General features: G+C 37.3%; 1 protein-coding gene and 1 pseudogene across 4 annotated transcripts; one reads left to right on the top strand and one right to left on the bottom strand.

Annotated features, from left to right (window-relative positions):
- The first annotated feature begins 170 nt into the window (after positions 1-170).
- PANK3 (pantothenate kinase 3) lies at positions 171-23905 on the top strand. 4 transcript variants are annotated; one of them, XM_036106745.2, is made up of 7 exons: positions 171-330; positions 7586-7938; positions 10634-10887; positions 12734-12910; positions 14158-14281; positions 16346-16471; positions 17598-23905. In XM_036106745.2, the coding sequence occupies exons 1-7, from the start codon at positions 303-305 to the stop codon at positions 17646-17648; spliced, it is 1113 nt and encodes a 370-aa protein (XP_035962638.1). In that variant the 5' UTR covers positions 171-302; the 3' UTR covers positions 17649-23905. The 4 variants fall into 4 exon arrangements, with proteins under 4 accessions (XP_035962638.1, XP_077922969.1, XP_077922970.1 ...); XM_078066843.1 differs by lacking the exon at positions 17598-23905 and adding an exon at positions 17246-17434; XM_078066844.1 differs by lacking the exon at positions 171-330 and adding an exon at positions 1962-2233.
- Positions 4169-4596, bottom strand: LOC118544806 (large ribosomal subunit protein eL36 pseudogene; annotated as a pseudogene).
- Positions 23906-27286: the final 3381 nt, after the last annotated feature.

Raw genomic sequence — 27286 nt, 5'->3', positions numbered from 1 at the left:
GCGTCGGCTCGGGGGACCGGGGCCTTTTGTTTGGAGCGGCTGCGGGGGGCGGCCCCGGAGCGGCGAGGCCGGCGGCCTTCCCCAGCTCGCTCGGTCCCGGCACACCCTCGCGGGGGTGGGGAGGCCGCCCCCTGGGCCGGGCCTCGCCTCAGGCGCCGCCGCCCCGCCCTGGGCCCGCCCCGCCCGGCCTGAGGGGAGGAACCGGCTGGGCCTTCCCGCGCGGCCCAGGCACCTCCGGAGTCGCAGCCACTACCCTGCGTGGTCCGGACCCGAAGCTTCGCCTGGTTCCTTCCGCAGACGCCATGAAGATCAAGGATGCCAAGAAACCCTGTAAGATGGGGTTTGGGCCCGTCGGGTTGGGAGAGCACTTTGGGCGCCGTGTGGAAGCGCCTTAGCGGAGCGGCCTCGTTCCCGGCCTGTCGCTCCTCGCCGGCGCCTAGCACGGCATGGGGGCGCAAGGACCATTTCAGCATCGGGATGGAGGCTCCCTCTCCATCCTCCTGTGCGCGCGTGACGAACGCCTGCCGCCCCCTGGCCCTTTCCTCCCACTTCCTCCTCGAGATCTGGGACGCGCTTGGAGGAATTTTTGATTCGGTTTTTGCCAGGCAAGACTAGAGCTACCAGTCCACTCACCCAGCTTCCTCTGAAGTCGGGTTGAAAATGGGTGTCGTTTGCGTGGGGGCATTTGCCATCCTTCCCCCCCCCTTTTTTTTTTCCACTAATTTCTGTGCTTCCCGCTTGTGACCTTGAAATATTGGTGTGTTCCTGGGAGTTGCCACTGCTGTTACAATTAGTCTTTTTAAAACACGCCTGTAACTTACCAGTGGGTAATTGCCTTGGCTTGTTTTTGTTTAGAATAACAACTAGGTCGTGTTTGCTTAAAAAAAAAAATTTGATAAAAATCATGGGTATTCCTGCCACTCAGAGCTAACCGCTATTAATATTTTGGTGAATGCTCTTATTAGAGATTTTTCTACGACTACGTATGTACGTACTTTTTAATAAAACATTCTTTACATGTTTTAAGAGACCAGATCAACTTTCATTTCCTTGTTATTTTTAGCCTTTTAAAAACCTTTTACTCCTATAAATAGTTTATTTAATCACTCATGATTTTCATACTTTGTAAGTAATTCTCCCAGGGGAACTAGGAATGTGGGGAAGCATGCTTATCTTAGAATTGTATTGGTATTTAACAGTTTTTAGTGTCTCATGTGATCTTAGAGTTCTAAGAAATCTATAAAAGGGAGCATTGACACCTTCCCTTCTGGCCCTTCAGGGTTCTCTTAATCTCACCCGAAAGGCAACATCCCAAAGCACTCTGAAAACGACTAATCACTCTTTAAATGTGAGATAATTTGGTCTTAATTTTACAGATGAGGAAATTGAATTTATTTAGCCCCAGAGTAACTTTTCCGAGGCTGTACCAACCAACCCTGTGCTAATGAGGTTCCCCTAAGTCGACTGACTCATAGTCCAGGGTTCGTTCTTCTGCACCCATAGGGGTATAGATTAGTTGAAATGCTTAGAGAAACCTTTCAGATCTGGTGGTTTTATCTGCCTGCTGAAGAAAAAAATATTTTAATGATGATTTCTTGTGGTAACTAAAGAGTTCTTGTTCAAGGAGTCTGTAAGTGAAGGCTTAAGTGACAGTACTATAGAACCACTTCTAATTTTTTTTATATTTGCTGAATTAAACTAATCTTGAACAGATGCAGTAATGTAAAACACTTGGACATCTTCCATTAACACATATATTTTCCCTGCTTGTCTTAGAACTTCCATTTAGTAAAATAAGTTTAACTATGATAAGCTCATGCAGACTCTTAACGGTTTTTTCTTTTTGCCATGGTAGTGGTTTGATTTGTTAGATTTGGGCACACCTAAGTATTAGAAAACATTGCTTTTAAATACATCACTAATATATTAGGAGATTATAAATCAAATGCATGTATTTAACCAGAAAATAAGAAAAGGAATTAGTTTCATCTGCTGGATTGTATGAGTAAAAGGTTAGAATCTGAAATATGTGTTAATTCAACTCCAAGGAAAGGATGAAGTCAAACATTAACCTAGTGAAAAATTTTTGCTAGTGAAAATATGGAAACCTGAAAAATGGCAGTGTTTGTTTGCTTTACCTTTACTTAAATATTTCACACTGCTTAAATATTAGATATTAAAAAGCCAGACAATCATGGGTTCCTTTGTACCTCAGCTGACAGGATGTCTTAAGGTATGTTCAACCTTTGTTTTTGTTTTTGTTTTGATTATTTATTTATTTATTTGACAGAGAGATCACAAGTAGGCAGGCAGGCAGGCAGAGGGAGAGGGAGAAGGAGAAGCAGGCTCCCCGCTGAGCTCAGAGCCCGATGTGGGGCTCCATCCCAGGACCTCGGATCATGACCTGAGCCAAAGGCAGATGAGCCACCCAGGCACCCCTCAACCTTTGTTTTGCTTACCTTTGTGGCATGTAGCCTAATTAACAAGATGATAGTAAAAGATATATTTTTTATTTTTAATTTGATAAGATAAAGGTTTTTGAGTCTCTGCTTTGCCTAACCCAAGCTGTTACCTGAAGCTTTTGTCAAGAGCAGAGGGAAGTATATGACATATGTGTGTAGTTTGCTTCTATATAATTTGATTGGCCTGTTTGTAAATTGAATCATTACTTAAGAATTATCCCTTCCATGGGTGCCTGGTGGCTCAGTTGGTTGAACATCTGACTCTTGATCTCAGCTCAGGTCTTGATCTCAGGATTGTGAGTTCAAGCCCCATGTTGGGCTCCATGCTGGGTGTGGAGCCTACTTTAAAAAAAAAATCCCTTCCAATAGATAATAAGGTACAATAGAATATGATAGTTTCTAATATTCCCTTAGATGTACTAATATACCAAAGGAAAAAAAATATTTACCTAACACTCTTGTAAGGAATTACGATACTAAAGGTGTGAAGGTGGTTATTTTCTTAGTCTATTTCAAAACACCAACATTTTTATTTGGAGTGATTATTGGGAAGAGCAAAATGAATGTCTTCTTTTATCCAAGAACTTGAAGCATACCTGGAATTTACCAGTGCACATGCCCATTTTAGAATTTTGTTTCTTAAAATAATCCACTAATGTTTTAAACATTTTCAACATTTGGTCCCTCTTTCTGCTAAAGAACAATTAAATCCTAATTTGGCATAGGATCCCTTTGGGCTGAAATCTGCATGGAGCCAATAGCAATTAAACAGTTCTTTAATGTTTCTCCCCCACCCCTTTACAACACCTAGCAAGACACCAAACTCTTAAAACACATTTTGTTAGAAATCAGCAGTTTGCCTTGTGGCAAGATATCTTCTGCTAGATATCAAAGGGATTGGACTTGGCAGGTTTCTTCATACACAATCTACCTGGTAAGAAAGATAATTCTTGGTAGCACTTTATGCTTATGCTAGTTCTGGATATTTTTGTTACTGATGGGGAGCTATTGACAGCTCTCTTAGGCTCAGCTGAGAAACGAGTTATTTTTTTGAAGGCCGAATAGATTCTAGGAAAGTCTGGAGAAGGCAGTGCATATTTCCCATCATCAAAGTACTCATTTGTAGTTATGGAATGTGTGTTTTATTTTTTAAATGTGTGTTTTGGTTCATTATTTTCACCTTGGCAGAGGAGAGTTTTATTACCAAAGAATAAAAAATGTTGAGGTTATATGCAGTAAGTAGCCTGCTCATGCACTGGTGACCGACCTTTAACCTGTCTCTTGGCTAGAAGCAACAAAGCTATAGGTATAGATACTTGCCTGATTTTTTAGGAAACCGTTATTTTTCTTACTTCATGAGCTATTAGTGGACCTGTGGTTGTACTTAATAACCTTATATTTATTTGCCTCATACTTAGAATTGCAAATAAAGTTTGAGCTCCATGTCCCTTTCCCCCTCCTGTTTTGGTCAGTGACAAAATATGTATTTTTTTTCTAAATGTACTGGAAAATGTAAAGATCGGTAATCAGACCACTTACTAAATGATAGGAATGGATCATAATTAAGAATTTGTGTTTTCTGTGGGACACACCTTCCTGGCTCAGTCGGTAGAGCATGGGATTCTTGATCTCAGGGTTGTGAGTTCGATCGAGCCCCACGTTGGGTGTAGAGATTACCTAAAAATAAAATTCTTAAAAAATTACTATTTTTTTCTTTTTTCAATTCCAAAGAGGCTTTATTACATACAGAGGGGAGGGGGTTCAGTCCTTCTTGGCTGCTGCTTTTTTCCCCCTGGCTGCCAGGACGTTGCTCATTTCCTCTCGGCACGGATGTGTGTCCCCACCCTTTTCTTGATGAATTTGAGGGTGCACTTGTCCTTGGAGACCTTGCGCATGCCGCTCGTGTGGGGAAGTGGTACACCTCTGGGATCATATCCCGCACAAACTTGGTGTGCTTGGTGAGGCGCCCCTGGCGGCGGCTCTGCCTCAGCTTGCCCATGTTCTAAGTGACCTTGTGGCCCGTGTTGAGGCCCATGGTCATAGGGTAGCACAGAGAGGCTGCTGCTCCTCCATGACTCCCGCGGCAGAGGCGCCCATACTTTTCTAATGTGATTTTTTTCTCCCCCTCTGGCATAAGGAAAGGAAATCCAGAACTCTGCTGAGTTAAAAGGCTCACTATGCCAAAGGTGGCTGTTACCAGCTTTTTTTCTTTGGAGTCACTGGCAAGGCTGAGTTCTTTCAGTCCCTACCTTCCTGATTTTAAGAAGAAAACTGTCATAATTGAGATTTAGTAAGAAATAGAAAGGACATGTAATGTTCTCGTTTGCACATGATTACTGAGATATTCATCGTCTACAATATAGCATCTCTAGTTACCCTTCCCTTAAGAACAGGTAGCACTAAAAGAACAGATGTATCTCATAGGCTAGATGTGAAATGAGTCTTGGGCTTTTTGCATTCTTAATTTTAAAAACCTACCTCTGTAGGCAATAACCGTTAAAGAAATCATACAGTTTTCCAATTTAATTTGCAGTTTTTTCATAGAACCTTCTATTCCTCTAGTCAGTGTACAAAAGTGGGTCACACAAAGATTTAAAATTGAATGGTAGTAATTGTTTCATGAGTTTGTGGTTGTTGGTGGTTGTTATTTTTCTTTTTTTTTTTTTTTTAAGATTTATTTATTTGAGAGAGGGGGAGAGAGAATCTTCAAGCAGATTCCCCACTGAGCGCAGAGCCCAGTGAGGGGCTTGAACTCACAACCTAAGCTGAAACCAAGAGTCAGTTAACTGACCGAGCCACCCAGGCACCCCTGGTGGTGGTTATTCTTTATGTGTTACATGTCATACATATCTTAAAATATTCTTTAGTAATTAATGTAATTTAAAAGAAATGAGGGATTTGATATACTGTAATAATAAAACATAGTTTTGTTTACAAATTCTTTTTACTTTCTGTGTGGAGTTTTCTTTTTCAGATAGGACAAGTTTGGTTGTTTGATGCAAATATATCAACAAAAGCCTTTTTTTTTCCCCCCAGATTTTATTTATTTATTTATCAGAGAGAGAGAGAGAGCACAAGCAGGGGGAGCGGCAGGCAGAGCACGCACGGGAGAAGCAGGCTCCCGGCTGAGCAAGGAGCCCAATGCCATGCTGACTTGATCCCAGAACCCTGGGATCATGACCTGAGCCCCAAAGGCAGACGCTTAACTGACTGAGCCATCCAGGCGCCCCTTAAAAATGATTTTAGTTATATAATATCAGAAGCATTCCTATGTTTTATCTAATGTCCATTGAAAAGTGCCCTAATTACATACCTGTGTAACAGATTGGGAAAATTCTGAAGTTATCTCTGATTTATTGGATCAGTAGAGCTACTCCATATTGTTTTTTCTTTCAGTGTGTTGTCCAAGCAAACAGTTGCTGTGAATTTTCTCTCTGTAACTGTTAGTATTGGGGCTTGCTACTAGGGATTTAAAAATTGAGAAAATTTAGTCTTGTTTCTTTTACGTTTTAGTTACTTATAAAAGTCTATAGGTGACACAAAAGTGTTGTGCCTGTTTGGGGTCTTACTGCCCCCCAGGTTATGGTCTTAAGTCATTTCACTTTTTTTTTTTTTTTTTAACTTTCTTTTTTAACACTGTCTTTAGTGTAGATCTGTATCTGGAACTCGGGTTTCAAATACAAAAACAAGTGAGCTAAAAAAAAAAAGAATGAACTATTTCTCCAGGAGAAGAGAATGAGAATTACTCCTTCCTCATTTAATATTACTTACTAATTTCAGTAAACATAAATTCTGAAATGGAGAAATGTGTAGAATCTTTTCTTGTTGAATTGTATGTACCTGGTTTCTAATAGTCAGATATATCAAATAAAATATTAATATTTAAGAAACAGATTTTGGAGGGAACTAGTTTTCCTTGACAGCTTACACATAAACTGTTAAATACAATTTATTCTGAAGTATTCTGTAATACGTATATCTTAAGTATTAAATTATTCTTGAGTCTCTCTCATTTTGTTTAAGATCCCAGAGAATAGAAACAGACGTTAAATAAACTAAGATTCAGAGAAGTTAATGGCTTTTCCAAAGTCATATTAAGTCCAGTTAGTGAGAGAGCACCAAGTTCCAAACCCAAATGATATAACTGCCTGCCCAAATGTGCCCAAGTAGACTTTATCTTCAACGTTAACAGCTAATTTTTTTTTTTTTTTTTAAAGATTTTATTTATTTATTTGAGAGAAAGAGAATGAGAGAGAGCACATGAGAGTGGGGAGGGTCAGAGGGAGAAGCAGACTCCCTGCCGAGCAGGGAGCCCGATGCGGGACTCGATCCAGGGACTCCAGGATCATGACCTGAGCCGAAGGCAGTCGCTTAACCAACTGAGCCACCCAGGCGCCCAACAGCTAATTTTATTAACCAGATGTACCAAAGAAATACATTGTTCAATGAGCAAAGAATAAGATTTCTTTTTAAGGAGGTACTTTTTCCCTTGGGTTACTTGAAGTAATTATAGGCCAGTTTTATTGCATTAAAATCTTATTAGAAACATTATCAAGCCGTAGGTGATGACCTATTTATTAAAACAGAATTGGTCCATGGGCGCCTGGGTGGCTCAGTTGGTTAAGCGACTGCCTTCGGCTCAGGTCATGATCCTGGAGTCCCTGGATCGAGTCCCACATCGGGCTCCCTGCTCGGCAGGGAGTCTGCTTCTCCCTCTGACCCTCCCCCCTCTCGTGTGCTCTCTCTCTCTCATTCTCTCTGTCTCAAATAAATAAATAAAAAAATCTTTAAAAAAAAAAAAAAATAAATAAAATAAAACAGAATTGGTCCAAATTTTTCCTGGTTGTCTGGGGCATATGACAAGTATTTAATAAATGAAAAGGAATACCTACCTGACCAGGAATTAAAAGGCCCTGGGCCAGCTCTAAGCATCCTATGTTACAGGTTTTTAGAAAATGTATAAAGTAATACTTCGAAGGGAAAAAGTTGAGTTGCACATAGAAGAAGCATCTTACCCCAAAAATACTGACTGCATGATTCAGGATATATGAAGTCTGTGGCTAATTAGCTCCTAAATTGCATTTCTAAAGTTGATATATATGTATTTTTTTTTTAATCCACAGCTTTCCCATGGTTTGGCATGGACATTGGGGGGACTCTAGTAAAGCTCTCATATTTTGAACCTATTGATATCACAGCAGAGGAAGAACAAGAAGAAGTTGAGAGCTTAAAAAGTATCCGGAAATATTTGACTTCTAATGTAGCATATGGATCCACTGGTATTCGGGATGTACACCTTGAACTGAAGGATTTAACACTTTTTGGGCGAAGAGGGAACTTGCACTTTATCAGATTTCCGACTCACGACCTGCCTACTTTTATTCAAATGGGAAGAGATAAAAACTTCTCAACATTACACACGGTGCTATGTGCTACAGGAGGTGGTGCTTACAAGTTTGAAGAAGATTTTCGCACAGTAGGTATCTTACTCAAAACCAAAAATTGATACCCATTCTCTCTTTTTTTTTTTCTTAAAGATTTATTAGAGTGTGGGAGCAAGAGGCGGCGGGGGCGGGGGGGTGCGCGGCGGCGGTGGTGGCCAGGAGCAGAGGGAGAGAGGGACTAGCAGGCTCCGCACTGAGCACAGAGCCCGTTACGGGGCTCAGTCTCAAAACCTTGAGATCGTGGCCTGAGCCGAAACCAAGAGTCAGACTCTCAACCCACTGAGCTACCCAGGCACCCCCTCTTTAATTTTTAAAATACGAGGCTGTTTCCTAGATTAGTTCCCCATGCTGGATATGGAGGAAGTATGTATTCATGACCAGCTTTTCATTTGGGGCACTTAAATAGCTTTTATAGGCTGCGTAAAAAATTGCCCAGATTTGGGCTTATTGTACATAATATTTGGTAAAACCTGCTACGTTCAGGGACTGCTATAAAGCTACAATAAAAGGGGATTTCAATGAATTTGGCAGCATACAAAGCCAAATATAAGTGGCGTTTGAATTATTTTCTCTATTACTGTCCTATGTATGCATTGCTTTTATGTATTATTCATACAGTCCTCTCTCCCAGGGCCATCTCTTTCCTTGCCGCCCCCCCAAAAAAATCAGCTGAAGCCCGCGTCTTTTGATTAAGTAGACATCTGAGTGAGAGTCACGTTAGCCCTTTTTTCTGGTTTTATCCACCAACCTTACCATGTTCCTATCTCAAAGGGGGTCATTTGGATATAGCAAGAGGACTACGTAAACACTGATTAAGTGCTAGTGGGGGTTTGCCAAGCTTCTAATCCTTTCCTGTAGAATAAAGATTAGAAAGTTGGCATTTGGAAGTACTGAAATTTGTTTTCTTTGAAAATATGCATGTGAACCATTTAATTTCTTAAATTCATATAAGAAAAGTCTGTTAATAGAAGATAAGTTATCGCTTATGGCTGACATAAGTGAGCCCCTTAAACTTTGGGATAGTTTAAAAGTCTAAATTGTTACTAATTTTTTTCTTTTGATGGATAATACTGATTTGTATTCAATTTATTGAGTAATTTGAACATAAATTTCATAGATTTGAGACTAGTTTGCTTGAACATGTGATATTTAGTGTTTGCTAGAATTCTTACCAGAAGCAGTATCCTTGAAGCCAGCCTTCACCTGACATTGAAGTATCAATTATTTTCTTTTTTTTTTTTATGATTTTTATTCCTATATTAGCATGAACTAGGGGAGGGGCAGAGGGTGAAGCTGACTCCCCACTGAGCAGGAGCCCTGCGGGGCTCAATCCCAGGACCCTGGGATCATGACCCTAGCTGAAGGCCAAGGCTTAACTGACTGAACCACCCAGGCGACCCAGAAGTATCAATAATTTCTAGTGATGAAGTTCTCTAATAACTTTATGTTGATGCTCAATCATTTATTAAGCTAAATATTTGAGCTTAATATGTGTCGGGTAATATGTGTCAGGTATTATGCTAGACACAGAACTCAGCTGGGAATAAGACACATTCTTAGCCTTGAAAGAGTGCAGTATTCTAGACCACACAGATAAGTGAGTTATAAGTAAAAGTACAACGCCTCAAGTATTGATACGAAAAGCAGTGCCATGGGAACACCAGAGTAGTATTAACCTAACAAGTTCTGGAGAATGAAAGCTTCCCAGAGGAAGTGATCTCTAAGCTGAGATCTTTTTTACGAATAGTTTATAATATATTCTTTACTAACCTGAAATGAATTTAATAATTTCAGACTAGGACCCAAACTATAGTATAGAAATTGGTAGATTCTCTGGTATGATCACATGAGAAGGCATAATGAGAGAGTTAGATGCTGGCACTTCAACATAAATTCACCATGAATTTTAAAGGCACAAATGCTAGTAGATTGATACGGTATGTTTTATTGGAGAATCTTGTACCATAAGTGGTGTTGCTGTTTGTGACACAACACTCTTAAGATGCTAAATAACACTTGGGAAAATTCCAAACAATAAAAAAGTCCAATATTTCCTCAGTTTATATGGTGGTTGCATTCCTAGCAAATTTAGCATGTATATAAAGAATACTTTGTGCTTACATAGGCTCAGATAATTATAAAGAATTTTTTTTTTTTTAATTTATTTGAGACAGAGCACAAGCAGGGGAACGGGCAGAGGGAGAAGCAGGCTCCCCGCTGAGCAGGAAGCCCAGTGTGGAACTTGATCCCAGGACCCTGGGATCATGACCTGAGCTGAAGGCAGACACTTAACCAATTGAGCCACGCAGGCACCCTTACAAACAAATTTTCTTACTGCTCCCTAAAAAAATGTCTGTCAGAAGGCTCAAAGATAAGACAGGAATAGGATAATAACTTTGTTTTTGCACAACTGCCCTACCCATTGCAGATATCGGGCATCCCAAATCCCTGCCCACTAAATGTTAGTTTGATCCTCTTCTCCACTCCATCTTTGTGAAAACTGAAATATCCCTAAAAATTTTCAGAATGCATCCAGAGGTAATACCACTATCACTGAGAACCATTGGACTAAGATTCTGACACAAAACAAAAGAAGGGAAAATGTATGGGTCATAGATGATTTTGAAGTTTTATAAAGTTCATGAAAATTATACAGTGCAGTTGAGTCAAATATTTTGAATACTGTCCCTTGTTCACTTTATAAAACTTCTGTGGTGTTTTTTATAGATTGGAAACCTCCACCTGCACAAACTGGATGAACTTGACTGCCTTGTAAAGGGCTTGCTGTATATAGATTCTGTCAGTTTCAATGGACAAGCAGAGTGCTATTATTTTGCTAATGCCTCAGAACCTGAGCGATGCCAAAAGATGCCTTTTAACCTGGATGATCCCTATCCACTGCTGATAGTGAACATTGGTTCAGGAGTCAGTATTTTAGCAGTCCATTCCAAAGACAACTATAAACGAGTAACCGGGACAAGGTAGTGACCTTTCTGTTCTTATTGCAGCATTCATGTTGTTTTATACCCACAAGTTGTGAAATCAAGCCTCTAACATGCATTTGTGCAATAGCAAAAAATGTAGCTGTGCAAGTATAAGTTAAAGTGTTGCAAATAATACTGTTTGATAAGGTATGTGTATAAAGACTCAAACTAAAATAATTAAATATTTATATTTGCTTGACATCAATTGGCATCAAAATTTCCATAATCGTAAAAGCAAATTTTTATCTGGACTGATTCCAATAACTTTTTTTTATTATGTTAGTCACCATATAGTACATCATTAGTTTTTGATGGTAGTGTTCATGATTCACTGTGTCCCATAACTTCCTATTTTCCAAAGCATTCCTCTCCTTGTTTCTCCACTGTTGTATGATCGATCTATTTAAGCCTGAAGTTTGCCACTGGTCAGCTTGCATGCTGGTTGGATTAGATTCACATTTTAAGTGTCCTATTGGGCAACATTGTAATAATTCTTTTTGCTTTAAGATTTATTTTATTTATTTGAGAGAGAGTGGGGGGAGGGGCAGAGAGAGAGAGAATCTCAAGCAGACTCTCAGTTGAGCATGGAGCCCCATGCAGGGCTTAATCTCATTAGCCTGAGATCATTACCTGAGCCAAAATCAAGAATCAGATGCTCAACCAACTGAGCCACCCAGGTGCCCCTGTAATAATTCTTATAAGATGAATTTAACATGAGCTCATTATGGGATAACATTGCTGTTCTAAATATCCCATAAGATTTTCTATGAGGCCTGAAATATTGTGAAATAAAATTTTTTAAAAATTGTTCTTATGATTCTGATACTTTATCAGCTTTTAAGGGTAGAAGCTCCTAATTATTTGAGGAAGAAAGATAGGGGTTTATGAAAAAAAACTCATTGCCATTTTAAAGTAGTACTCTTATTACTAAAGTGATACTTAAATTTTTTGTTGCAAGTAAACTCTACCCCCATGTGGGGCTCAGACTCATGACCCTGAGATCAAGAGTCAGTGCTCAGCTGGCCAGGCACCTCTAAGTGATACTTAAATTTAATTAGTATTTTATCTCTGTGGTGGCTAAAAATCTACCTCCATTGTGACTCTATGCCAAAGACTTACAGGGAAATATTACCTATTTCATTCTAAAAGAAATTCAGTCTGTTAACTAAATTCTAGCAGTGATCAGGGATACATGGAGTCTGTTAGAAATTTAGGTGAGACTGGGGAGCAAAGGTTTTGATTTTAGGGATTAGAGAGGCATGATTTCATTTTATCAGTATATCCAAAAAAATAGAACCAAGTAAATTTTTATCATTAACGTACTGACCAGCCTGACATAAATTTTCTCACCATATTCATTTCTGGGTCATTTTAAATGCTAATGTGTCACACTGAATTGATTTCAGCCTTGTCAGACCAAGTAAATAGGCCTTTCACTAAATCATTTCCTGGAAACCATTTAGAGTTGCAAGCTTTCTCCTTTTAATTCATATGGTACTAATTTTTAACACTTACTGCTTCCCCCCCACATGTAAAAGCATTTATTTTTAGCAATTACAAAGTGTAAGGATTTGGGTAAAGATATTAGAAGATATTCAACATCTCTTCCTGCCTTCATGTTGCTATCACCAACTGATTTTTCCCCCTTTGGTTTATTCTTTCATCTGACAAGTTTAGTTTGGCATTTTTCTTCATTATGTTGATATTTCAGCACTTGGCATTAGCAATGTGTTCTTTCTTTGTGTTTATTAATTACATGGATATTCCATCTTTTTACTCTGGAGAAAGAATACAGTGTGTTAATGTAACTTATCCAGTTTTCTTTATTTCTTTTTTTTTTCAGCCTTGGAGGGGGTACTTTTCTGGGTTTATGCTGTTTATTGACTGGCTGTGAAAGTTTTGAAGAGGCTCTTGAAATGGCATCCAAAGGCGACAGCACCCAAGCTGACAAGCTGGTCCGTGATATTTACGGAGGAGATTATGAAAGATTTGGTCTGCCAGGTTGGGCTGTAGCATCTAGGTAAGTTTAATATTTATATTGTAATTAAAGTTGCTTATTTAGTTTTTAGAAAGCAACATATCAGGAAGTTTTTAGGGGGCTTACTGTTACCCAGTTTAGGTTCCAAGTTTTGAACACGTATGTAGTTCAAAAATAAGATACACATTAAGGGGGCACCTGGGTGTCTCAGTCAGTTAAGCATCTGCGTTCAACTCAGATCATGATCTCAGGGTCTTGGGATCGAGCTCTGCATTGGGCTGTCCTATCACCGGTGAGTCTGCTTCTCCCTCTCCTCCTGTGATCTCTCTCGCTTTTGCTTTTTTTTTTTTTTTAAAGATTTTGTTTATTTATTTGACAGAGAGAGACACAGCGAGAGAGGGAATACAAGCAGGGGGAGTGGGAGAGGGAGAAGCAGGCTTCCCACTGAGCAGGGAGCCCGATGCAGGACTCGATCCCAGGACCCTGGGATCATGACCTGAGCTGAAGGCAGACGCTTAACGACTGAGCCACCCAGGCGCCCCACGCTTTTGCTGTTCTTTTTTTTTTTTTTTTTTTTTTAAAGATTTTTTCTTTATTTATTCATGAGAGACAGAGAGAGAGAGGCAGAGGGAGAAGCAGGCTCCCAAGGAGCAGGGAGCCCGATGCGGGACTCGATCCCAGGACCCTGGGATCATGACCTGAGCCGAAGGCAGACGCTTAACCGTCTGAGCCACCCAGGCGCCCCACGCTTTTGCTGTTCTTAATGTTTATATACATTAAGAAGTCTCCCCTGGTGTACCCCATAGGAAACCATTTTTATTAATTCTTGAATATCCTTTCAGTATTTCTTCATGCAAATATAAATACATATCCTTATCCTCCCCTTATACAGAAGGTAGCTTTCAGAAGGTAGCATTAATATACCATTATACAGCATACTACTGTATGTACTCTTCAGTAGGCAATGTATCCTAGTCTCTGTGCCGCCCTCCCTCCCTCCCTTTCTCTCTTTCTCCCCCCTTCTTCTCTCCCCCTTCTCTTCCTTTACCTTCCCCTCTCCTACCCTCCCTCCCTTATTAACAGCCTCTTGGTATTTTATTGTGTGGATTTATCAGAGTTTGATGGTGGTTTCCGGTATTCTGCTTTGTATAGTTCAATGGGTCAGTCAGTAACCTTGCTACTACATACCTTATTTTGTACTTGTGTAAATTTATCTGTAGGATAAATTCCAAAAATGTATGAAGTGTTTCTTAATTATCAACAGAATTTTGTTTTTCATTTCTCTGCAGTTTTGGGAATATGATTTATAAGGAGAAACGAGAATCTGTTAGTAAAGAAGATCTAGCAAGAGCTACTTTAGTTACTATCACCAATAACATTGGTTCTGTGGCACGAATGTGTGCTGTTAATGAGGTAAAAAAAATTAACTATTTGAAAAATGTGGATTGGAGCTTTATGTACATGTAGCAGGGCTTCTTTGTGTTCCTTAGAGACCTGTAGGATTGAGATCTCCTCCATTAAATCCCAAGGCTCATTAGCTGTATATGCCATGTGTACCTAATTGTTATGTTACCTTTAAGGAAAGTAGCAGATAATTCAAGTTGGAAATAGAACAAAGAGATACTTATATTTCAAGTTTATCTAGAAACTTTTTCAGAAATACACAACCTAAATTTCTTGAAGATAGAAAATTCTTTCCAAACGTAGGACGTTTTTGAAGTAACTAATTATTGAAAGGGGTATTTTTTGCTGCTAATGTTGCATTTGATTAGCGAGGTGCTTAGAAGCTTTCTTACTGCCTTCGGCTTCTTTACAGTGCTGCCTTGTTGCATATGGATCAAGCAGCATTGTACAGGGCTATGAAGGCATTGAGACTTGTTCTTCACCTGAACTTTGAATGATGTATACTTACAAAAAGCATGTACTCCTATATTTACCCTCACTGTTGGGTTATTTTTATTTGAAGGAGATTATATATACAATTCTGCCTTCATGTAATAGATGTATTTCCCACTTAATTTTTGTAAATATCAAATACTTTAAATGAAGTGGGAATTTTACTTTTTGAGGGAATCCTGCATTTATTCATTCATTTATTCATGAAGTATTTACAGAGTACCATGTGCCAGGCATTGTTCTAGGCACTTGGGATACATTAGCGAAAGAAACAAAGATCCCTGACTTTATGCAACTTCATCCATTCTAGTGATTTAATAAATTTTTAGTATGTATTTGGTGATAAATGCAATTTTTTAAAAAAGGAAATCAAACAAGATGAAGAGAATTGAGAGTAGACCAGCAGAAGACAAATTGTTGAGTAATTGGATTGTTGAAGGAAGGCTTTATTGAAAATGTAATCCTTGGATAAATATTGAAAGGAGGTGAGATAATCAGCATGCAGATATTTGGGGAAAGAGAAGCTCCAGCAGAGAACAACTGTGAAAAGACTCAAATTAATTATTTGAATTATTCTGTTTAAATCCAGAATTCTAAGTTTCTCAATAACAGCGTAGTAAGTTGGTTGAGAGAGCCACTAACAGATGTTCTAACCCAGGTTTAGGGAATATTTCACACTGGGGGGCTGACAATAATCTGGGACCTTTTTTCTTAGCCCTGTAGATCTAGATTTTCACTGGCCACTTAACAGTAACTAAGGCCATAGTTTACACTACCCAAACTCAGTGTGCAAAAATGTATACTCAAAGTTCAGTATATTATTGTGAGAGTAGAAAGGTTTTCTGGAGACTGAAACACCAGTTCCTCCATAAAAGACTTCCTTCAAGGTATATATGGAACCAAATTAGTGAGTGGAATCTTAGCGGAGAGTGACTTGATAGGGTAGGCTGGGGCCGGAGATGCTGGAAGCCTCAAGTTTACAGTGTTTTAATCCTAAACCCATTTAAAATACTCTTCCTTGGTTTTTCTCCTTTAATCTCAATACTGTTTCTCCAAATTACTTTCTTAATAGATTATTTACTGGCCATTTTCAAAAACCAGTCTCACCTAAAATCATTTACTAAAGTCTTTCCAGAACTTTTTTAAAAAATAGACTATATTTTTTAGAGAAGTTTTAGGTTCACAGCAAAATTGAATAGAAAATACAGAGTTCCCATATATACACTTGAACCCCACACCTACACAGCTTCCCCCACTGTCAACATCCAGAACCAGATTGGTACCTTTGTTAGTCGCTGAACTTGCAGTGACACATCACTATCACCCAAAGCCCACAGTTTACATTTGGGCTCACTCTTGTGTACATTCTTTGGGTTTTCACAAATGTGTAGTGTCATATCCTGAACTAAATTTTAAATATTCAGGATTGTGGAGATATATGTACTAGGAATGTAATAGACACTAAAAAATAGGGTAGTAGTTGTTTACATTTTTAAGTAGAGATTTTCTAAACCCTACTGTATTATAAATTCTACTTGATAATTCTTACTTCAACTCATTTTCTTTGTTCTTTTCTTTTAGAAAATAAACCGAGTTGTCTTTGTTGGGAACTTTTTACGTGTCAATACTCTCTCAATGAAACTTTTGGCATATGCACTGGATTATTGGTCAAAAGGTCAACTGAAAGCATTGTTTCTAGAGCATGAGGTATGATAGGAAAGTAATGCTTTGCAAATTTTAATAGCATGCTTTTATATACAGGTTTCATACATTGCTTCTTACTGTGTACTCTTAAGTATAAAACTGATTTACCTAAATAGTATATTGAGTCCCCCATTTCAGTTTGAGTTGGGGGGATAGGCGTTAACTATAACCTGGTAGGCACCCCATTAAGATGGAGTTTCCCATTTCCTCTGACCAAGAGAGAGAGGGATATTAGGTCTTGTGAGCTCCTTAAATATTGGGGCTGCTTGTGTACTTAAATTGTATATTTTTGTTTTTCTTTTTTTTTTCTCCCCTGAGATAACAAATATTAAATGTGAACATCACAAAAATAAATAATTTAGCAATGAAAATTCTTCTGAATCCTCCCACCACAACCTCATCCCTCACCTCCACAGGGACCACTGTTAAAATTTTGAAGATTCTTCAAGATTTTTTTCCTATTCATTCACTACATCCAGTTACTCTGATCTGAAATTATCAGTTCATACGGTGTTTTGGATTAAGTAAATTTACCTTGAATTGTTTTGTTTCTAGTCAAATGGACATATTAATAATTTAATAACACAGATTCAGAGTATTCTCTTGCGTTTGTTTCGCTGTCACTGCTCTCACTGTGGTGTACTGGGTGCGGGGAGAGCGGCAGGTGGAACCAAAGGACTTGTACTGAGGAAAGAGGAGAGGGGCTCAGAATTGTAGTAACAGCCCTAGAAGCTTTTCAGTGTCTACAAGCCACACTTTAAAAAATGTGTATTTCAGAGTGCCTGGGTTGCTGAGTTGGTTAAGTGACTGCCTTCGGCTCAGGTCATGATCCTGGAGTTCCAGGATCAAGTCCCCCGTCAGGCTCCCTGCTCAACAGGGAGTCTGCTTCTCCCTCTGACCCTCCGCCCTCATTCTCTCTCTTTCTCTCTCTCTTTCTCTCTCAAATAAAATCTTTAAAAAAATAAATGTATTTCATATTTTTCAAATATTAGCTGACAACACAGAAGTTGGTAGGTTTCTGAATAAAAGTTCTTAAATAGATTATACATAAGTATCTGTTCCTAATAGTTAATATTGTATGCTAATTTAAAAGCTGAACTGCATTAATAATTGTTTTAAAATTATACAGGGATACTTTGGAGCAGTTGGTGCACTTCTTGGGCTGCCAAATTTCAGCTAAAAAGCATCAGGTTTTTCTCTGCTAATAAATGTCATCCATGAGGAACTGAAAACCAGAGGCATTATTACTGCATTATTGTCACTGGGAACCAAAGGATAACAGAGTAGCACTATTCCTGTTGATTTTTAAATGTCACAATGGTAAGCTGCTAAAAGTTGCCATATTAAAAGAGGGAGCTCGGTAACATGTGAAGTATTTCTAATTGAAATGCTTTCCCTTCTGTATATATCCAGTGTTAAATCCTTAAAATGCAATACAGCCTCTGATTATTGAGCTTCCTCTCAGAAGATTTTCTATTTATTTTATGTAGCCAACTCTTGCAGTACTGTATGCTCAAACACAAATCTTAAAGTCTCTGAAATGTTAAGCTCCTGAAGATAATTGGATCTGGATATTTGTTGCAAGTGCGTTCTGTGTGTCTTGGTTACTAGTAAGTGGGCAGTAACATACCCTGTATCAAACTTATTGAAATGGCTATCAAAGATGATCGTTTTGATGTGATTTTAGAAATGTTAAGGCAATATGAATTATTCATGGTTGTAGTTTTCTCAACATTTCTCCCACCAAAAAAGCATGTTTATGTGATCTTTTCCCAGAAGTACAAGCTTTTTCAAATGCCATAATTTGATTGAAATACTATTGTTAAATATTAGCCTGAATTTTAAGATGAATCCTAGAAAATCACATAATTGGTGATAATTGCACTTTCTGTATTTTATGTTAATCATTATATTTAAAAAATGTTTTGTATTTTATAGAGACTTAGTTACATATTTGAAAATCCATTTAATGAGGTCCCAGGACTACACTAATAGAATATGGTTTGTGTGCATTGATAGAGACCTGTGCTCTCTCTATACCACATTTATCTCGGGCCTGAACTTAGTCATTTCTGTTTAATTAGGTCTGAAACTTCAAAGCTAGAGAGACTTTAATCTATTACGAACAGCAACAAAATCACATTTATTCTAAAGAGATGTCATGGAAATCTAAAAGATGAGTTGTTTTGAAACTGTAGGGGTCTGAGGCAGTATTGCAAAATTAGAAAAGGATCAGTGTTTTGTACATTCTGGTAATAAAGACATTATAGTTCCAAAATTTGTAAATCCTTTTCCCTTGGAATTTGTTCTCTATTTTGAAGTCACTTTTTATAATGTTACTAATTTTTTCAGATACTTTGGCAGTAACATTTTTGGAGGTCCAGTAGTTCAGCAAAGTTGTTCAAGCCTGTTAATTAATTAGTTTAAGAAGTAGACTTGGGGAAAACATTTACTTCCTTAAATTACCAGTAAATGTGGATATACTTTGAAGAGCTTAAAAATTGTTTACATTATAGGAAGAAAGAAGTATTAATATGTTTTTACGGAACATAATTTTCCTCCATAAGGAACAATTTGCAGTAGAGGTGCTTGAAAAAGACATTTCTCCTTACAGTTCTCAAGTTTTGTGCTCAAATATTTAAAATTCAGTTTTATTTAATCTAAAGACATGAACATATGAATAATAGGAGTGACTATTCAGAGGGAAAAGCATGTAAGGTAATTTTTTAGAATTTAGAATATTTGGAAGTTTGAATTCATGTCGAGTCAGTAAGTCACTTTGAAAACCTACAATGACTAAATGTTTCTTACTTTAATGTTTCCATTGTTATGGCAAGATATTTCTGTCACTACAAAGAGCCATGTGTTCAATTTATTTTAAAATTTTGTGATTTGGACATTTGTACAAAAAGTTTTTATTTTTAAATGATAATTTCAAGTTCATGGCAAACTGTATTAGCAGCTATAGATCTGGGGCTGTCTTTAAGAAAGAAATTAAATGGTCAGAGTCCATGTAAATTAATTTGATCAATGTTTTGGTTAATTTCGGACTGTGATTCATACTTTTGTCCTTTGAAACTGAAGTTACCGGTTAAAATACATATACAGTGAACAACCATTTCACCACTGTTGCTCTTGGCTATTCTCATGTATAATCAAGAATTACTGGAGCAATAAGCATGAACACGAAGTTGTGATAAAGACTGACAAGATTCTAGTTTTTTATTATAATCTCACAAAATTCTTTATAAGCATACAGTGGTAAATAGGTTTAGTTCTTAGCCCGATCAGCATAATGCCTCAAAGCTCTATTTCTATTAGACTGTACAATTTAAGAACATGAAGTGTAAGCCATACGTAATTTTACATTTTCTAGTAAGCATATTTAAAAAGTAAAAAGAAACTGGTGAAAATCATTTCTATTTAACCCAGTATACCTGGTATGTCACCATTTCAACATATAATCACTATAAAACGTTATTTAGGAAATAATGTATTGTTTTTTAACTCTGTCTTCAAAACCCGTGTATATTTATACTTTGGGTGGGCACACTTCAGTTTAGGCTAACCACATTCCAGGTTCTCAAGCCACATTTGGATAGTGGCTTCTGTACTAGACAGTGCAGTTCCAGAAGTAGCTCTTAAAAAAAAAAATGAACACTATCATGTATCCATTAAAACTTTATGAATAAAGGCTTTTTAAAGACTGTTTGAGAGGGGATATGGGAAATACTATTTTTTATGGAAAAAAATACGGGAACTTTTTTTTTTAAATACAGAAGGAGATTAAGAAGTAGCTCATTTGGGTTAGTTTATTTTACAGACTAGCTGTATTTCTGACCAATCCAAAAATGTCTTACATTGGATCCTGCCATTTTATCATACTGTATATCATTTTTCTAGTGATACTGATAAGTTGCCCAAGACCCATCCTGACTGTCCTCAACAATCTCCAAAATGTCAGTTTCCTTCACTGAAGCAAATTTGATGATTCCAGGACTTAAATCCACCCAACCTTATGTAATTGAACTTTGAGAAGACAATTTTAAAGGACTAAAAAGAGACCCTTTTAATTCTTGAGTTCTGTACACACAAGTTCTTTACAACTTTTGGATTTAATTTCCATTCTTAAAAACTGGTAAAATATTTTCAAATACAAAGAGCACTATCAGGTTGTTTTGGGGCTTGATGAAGAACACAAGGTCTAGAACTTTCCACCACCAGCCACCCCCCCCAAAAAAAAAGATTGCCTTTTAACTAGAGATGTTTAGAAATAATGGCCTTCAGTTCTATACCCAGTTTCTCCAAAGACATAGTATTAGACTTGCTTGCCTGTCAACGGGGGCATTCCTTGCTCAGCTACTCTAAATAGGTGGGCTCTTCATTTGGGTTAAGGCAGTGCCATTGCCAATAATATACATGGCCATTGACAGTCTTTCAAGAGGTTCAGATTCTTTGCCAAATAGTAGACTCTGTAAAGATTCCTGAGTTTTTTACCTTTGCATGCAAATGTGATTATTGTAGGTACCAGTTCCTGAAAGTCCCATTTCTATAAGAAAAATGATGCAGCTAAAGGGAAAGGTTTTCCTCTATGTCTGATGGAACTCTTGCCTTGTAAGAGCAGTCTCTCCATCTTGCCTTGATTTCTAAGGTTGCGTTCTTGGGTGGAAAGCTTAGCAAGGCAATAGTTTCCAGATACCCTTTATAACCACTCTGCTTGTTATATGCAAAAATGTTCATATTTTGTATAGTGTATATTTTTTTTCTGTTAAGCACTTTATGCTTTTTAGTCCATTGCATTTGAGAAAATATAGTTTAGAAATCCTTATTTAAAGCCATGTAAAAACCGTTCAAAGGGTAATAACCAGAAAAAATGAGTGTGCATTATTTTGCATTTAACTCATTGTTTTGTGGTATATATAAGCAAAATATTAGAAATATATTGCCTTTTTGTAATACTCTTTGACCTTATTTAAGATGATTTGCCAGGAAATGTCACTGATGCCCTATTTTCCTAATGAGTTTATTAAATGTGGGTTTTATTCTAATACTGAAGGAATTCAGCCAACTTTGTTTCTGTCATCAGATAACCTCAGAAAATAATGTGCTTTATCTATATTACTGTCTGTTTTCCATATTTGAGACAGTAGTGGTCTTATATTTTCTACAGAGCCTAGTAATAATCAAAGACCAAAAGAGGTAATTTTTTTCTTCCTTTAAGGTATTTTTAATAGCCTAATAAAAATGATGGTGGTATAAAAAGTAAATCACCCCACCTTTTTGACCATATCTAAAATTCTGAGTAATTGCCACTTCCAAAAAGTCTTTTCAAAGCAGTCTCTATTGCTTGTGTTATCGCTTGTGTATTCAAGGGATGTGGGATCTTAACTTGGTATTATATTAGAAACAGTGCCAGCCACTGGTCTAAATTCTTTGAATGTTATTTTATTTCACTGTAAAATGAGGGAATTGATTTGATACAATGGGAAACAACTCAGTTATCATCAGGATCTTGAAAAAAGTTGCTCCATTCATGGCAGCATTTGGAAAGACTAAAATAATTTGTTCAGATATGTTGTGTCCTGTTTTGGAGTTAATTTGATTTGTATATGTTGATAGAGGCACTAGATTCTGGATTCTCACCAAGCCAGGTATTAGTTACTCTCATAAGGTTATGTTCTTGTCTGTAATAGCTTAGTAGATAAAGTATTATGAGGGGTTTTATATATATTATTATTAAAGTGGGTGTGTGTATGTGCACACGCATGGTTGCACACTTTAATCTGTGGGAGTATCTGGAATTTTTATTGTGTTAACTTTTAAATTATGTGGACATTATTATAGCTTTTCCATTGTACAAAAAGAAACACCCTGCTAGATTCATGAATGTTTGAATATTAGATATATTTGGGATTTTTAGTGGCCCTTTTCTTTAAGCTGTTTCTTCTTTCTGATCATTATGAGTAGGAACAGACGCGGGATAAACCCCCTCTAGGAATTACTTAACTGCTTTTGTCAAACACATTTTGTAGCAAAATTTATAAAACAATTTTAATTACCTCCAAGTGAGTTGAAATATCATGTGTTCTAGCCATTTACATCAAATATGAAGACCCAAAATGCTTTTATCCTTAGAATTGTCAGAATAATCAGACTCTACATGGTTCTGACATTCCCAGCTTATTATTTAAAATGAATATAGCAGTGAGTTGATACTGGGACTTCCAAGTACTAAATAGTTGTGCCGAATGATGTGTATGAGGGGAAATAATTTTTTTTCCGTAAAAAAAAAATTCAGAAATCTTTATATTCTGGCTCTTTGAGTTGTTAAGAGATTATTTTTCTTTGAAATTTTCAGTCATTTTGCTGCAGCTGCCACTAATTTTGTGTTTAAAAGAACTAATGAGGAATATATTTTTCAAAGGAGTAAATGAAGTTAATATGCAACTGAATTTCTAAGATATTGCTGACTTTTTTTGCTATTAACATCTTTCATTCATTGCATTGCTTACAGTTTCAGTAGCTTTCAAAGAAAACGTTTGAGTTTTTACATAATTTGTAAAGTATACATAAGTAATGCAAATAGTTTGAAATTATTTTAGCCTTACGTTGTATCTCTGAATCATGGACATCATACCTGGCGTGATCAGTAGTTATTGCAGATACTAAGTAACCCATTTTTAAATTTATAATTTTTTTCTGAGATGCCCTTTTTAGTTTGCAATGTTTAGAAACAAAAGGTAACTTTATACACCTAACATCAATATCTTAGTCTCTTTGTCCCATATATAATTAATGGAATTAGGATGTAAGTCCTATTAAGACGGTTTTATTTTATTTTTATATATTGTATGCTTTCCTTTTTATTTGAACTACATTGAGACTGACTTTTTGACTGAAGTTGAATGGCATTTGTCTTAATCCTGCCCAGTTATTGACCAAATCATATCTAGATGTTTGTATGTTTTAATTTTACTTACACGAGCCATTTCAGTTTAAGTTGCCTTATTCTATCACATTGTTCTTGTCATGTCTAAGCTTTGTCATGTTGGAATTCTTTTAACACTGAATCTGTGATGTAAAAATGTATGATGTGCTACAAATTTTATTCATAATTAACTTATAGCCTATTGTAACCTATAAAACATTTCTTGTAAATTGTCCAGTTTATTTTTTATGTACCTTTTCTTTTGTAAATTTTTAAAACACTTGTTGTGGCCTGTTGTATAAACATTCCTGTGCTCTTCTTAATGCTTATTTGCATGAAAGAAACTTAGGTTTTGCTTGTTTATATTGGATGGCCATTAAGCCAACTTTGGTACTCTCTGCCTTCTTTCCTGTAGTTTAACTTTTTCTAGTTTTGTTCATATTCTAAATAAATGTTAAAATCATTCTTTTTATTTCCTACTTTCCAAATAAATTCTCTAAGTTGTTTAATATGTGTATCTTTTTATTATTTCATTTTATATATTGTACTCCCGCATTTTCACTCTGAATTAAAGTTGTAATTGAAATTACCTATAATAGAATGTAAACTCTGAGTGCGAGGACACGGCACAGTCTTAGCTCTCTCCCCAGTAGTTGGCACAGAGAAGGCGTTCAGTACATAAATACTTGCTGAGTGAATTCACTGTAGAGAAAGTGTCCTTACCTAGTCTGCCTCTATAAGATAGAATTACAGTTTTTCCCCACCTTCCTCTTCCCATCATATTCTGGTAGGACTTTCAATTATTAAAATGTTTAAACTTAACTTCTTCTCAAAATGAGGCCATGTTACCCTGCACCAGGAATGCATGTCAACAACAGAGGGCTTTTTCCAAACTCTTGGATATGCTCCACAGGAGATGACAGAACCTTGTGGTACTTTGGACGTGTTATTTCATACATGCTTCCTCTAAACCAAAACTTCATTTACTTATTTTTAATAGACAATGACTGTTAGCTTTGTTTAAAGAAAAAAAAGGAAAAGAGATGATCTTAATATGCGAGGAATTTGGAAAGTTCGTCTCTATTTTCAAATTGAATGATTGTTGATTCCAGGCATACAGGAATGGTTGACAACATGAAGACTACCAATATGCCTCCGGGAAGTACATAGCCTTTGTGTTTAAGGGGAGAAAAAAAATCCCCCGGATGCCTGGGTGGTGCAGTCATTTAAGTGGTTAAGTGTCAGACTCTTGGTTTCAGCTCAGGGTTGTAAGATCAAGCCCTGCATTGGGCTCCTCATTGAGCGCTGAGTCTATTTGAGATTCTCTCTCCCTGCCCCTCCCCACCCTTCTCTCTCTCTCTCTCTCTCTGAAATAATTAAACCTTTAAAAGAAAAAAAATCCAGTAAATAGCAACTAGGATGAAAAAAGTGTGAGATGGTGACTAAGGGGGAAGATGATGAGTTTGGTGTGGAAATACAGATTTGAGGCGTAGTTTAGCTCCAAGGATAGAAGTACCACGAGCAATTGGAAATAAGCCACTGAAGAGCAAAAGTAGTTCAAGGCTACACACATAAGTGAGTATCTAAGTGCTTCATTCAAAATTCACTTATTCCAGGAGGGAAAGAGTTCATATTGGATTCTATACACAGAGCTTATACATTTTTTTTTTTTTTTTAAGATTTTATTTACTTATTTGACAGAGTGAGAGCAGGAACACAAGCAGGGGGAGTGGGAGAGGGAGAAGCAGGCTTCCCGTGGAGCAGGGAGCCCGACGTGGGGCTCGATCCCAGGACCCTGGGATCATGACCTGAGCCGAAGGCAGACGCTTAACGACTGAGCCACCCAGGCGCCCCGAGCTTATACATTTTGAAAGCAAGATGCCTCTTCTCTGTTGACATGTTCCTCAATTAAGGGTATTGTGTATTGAGCAAACAAATGTTTCTGCATCTAAAGTCTGTTGATCACTTCCTATTTTTTTTTTAAGATTTTCAAACTATTTTTAAGTAACCCCTACACCCAACATGGGGCTCAAGCTCACAAACCCGAGACCAAGACCGAGAATCACACATTCTACCAACCAAGCCAGCCAGGTACTTCCTATTATAAAAGCTTTGTTTATTTCTATGTTAAGATATTCCTATGCTTCTGGGATTTGAGGTTTTTTGAGTTTTCTTTAAGATTTTATTTATTTGACAGGGGACACAAGCAGGGGGAGTGGGAGAGGGAGAAGCACACTTTCCGCTGAGCAGGAACCCCGATGCGGGGCTCGATCCCAGGACCCTGGGATCATGACCTGAGCCGAAGGCAGATGCTTAATGACTGAGCCACTCAGGCACCCCATCCTTGAGGATTTTTTTAAAAAGTTCTGCTTTGGGCTCTCCTCTAAAACTTGGAAAACCTAACTCATCTCTGGGACTGTACCTCTTTTACATAAAAAACTGGTCTTTTTATTCTGGAAATAGTAATAAAGATTATGGAAACCATGATGGCATGTTCTTTTGGAGTGAAGAGCCCAATTTGCTCATTTTTCTCTAGCAAGAGTTTGGAGTCAGCTACCCGATTTCTTGGGGGAAAAAAAGAAACGTTAACTACATCATTCAGAAAACTCAAGGCTCTCAACTTGAAAAAAATTAAGTGAATATAATGTAGGATTTGACTTGTTTTGTTTCTGTTTTTAAATATCCTAAGAGTTGAAATTAAAAAATCCCAGTACCTTATGTTTTCAGATTTCCAGAACCTTTCTTCAGGTTTTCAGGACAACTAATACTTCAAAAAGTGATTTCAGTACATTTGTAACTACTATTTTGGCTTTTGTTTATTTTTGGTTTTGGTTTGAGACTTTTTTTTTTTTTTTAAGTAGGCTCCATGCCCAGCATGGAACCCAATGCAGGGCTTGAACTCACGACCATGAGATCAAGACCTGAGCTGAGATCAAGAGTCAGACACTTAACCAACTGAACCACTAAGTGACCCTGGGACCTATTTTTTAAAATCCACTTACTGAAGTATAGTTCTAGTACAGTAGTTAATTATATATTTAAGTAAGCTTGATAAATTTATGTAGCCACGTGACTACCACTCCCAAGATACTTCCATCATTCCAAACAGTTCCCTTGGCATCTCATCTTAGTCCCCTCCCATCCTCATCCCATGGCAACTGATACATGCTCTATGATAGGAGATTCAGTTTATCTCTAGAGTTTTCAGATAAGTGGGCTCATACGATATTAACCCTTTTTTTCACCTCCTAATACCCCATCCCTTCCTACTTTAGGCTTTCTAGGGTTGTGCTCTGCTTTCTGTCTACAGATTTACCTATAATATGTACTCATATCTGACTGCTTTCTCAGCATGTTTTTTGAAATTAATGTATGTTGTATCAGTAGTTCATTCCTCTTTACTGCTGAGTAATATTCCATTGGATGGATATACCACAATTTCTCCATTCACTTGTACAGTTATATACAAGCCTTTGGATGGACATATTTTTTCTTTGGGCTAAATAGGAGTGGAATTGCTTGTGTAACTATGTTTATTTCTATAAGAAACTGGAAAATTTTCCAAAATTTCCATTTTTACATTCCCACTGGCAATATGAGAGTTCCACTTACTCTGCATCTTTGTCAACACTAAGTGTTGGCTTTTTAATTTTAGCCATTCTTATGTATGTGCTGGTATCTACTATGATTTTAATTTGCACATCCTTAATTACTGATAACAATGAGCATCTTTTCTGAAGCTCATTGGTCTTTAATATATGTTTTTGTAAAGACTGACCAAATCTTACCCTTTCTTAATTGTCTTACTGAGTTACAAGAGTTTTTTTTTTTTAAAGATTTTATTTATTTATTTGAGAGAGAGCACATGATGGGGGAGGGTCAAAGGGAGA

The sequence above is a fragment of the Halichoerus grypus genome, chromosome 2 (genome assembly GCF_964656455.1).
Source record: "Halichoerus grypus chromosome 2, mHalGry1.hap1.1, whole genome shotgun sequence".
Classification (NCBI taxonomy): domain Eukaryota; kingdom Metazoa; phylum Chordata; class Mammalia; order Carnivora; family Phocidae; genus Halichoerus; species Halichoerus grypus.
This window is presented reverse-complemented; position numbering and strand designations above follow the sequence as displayed.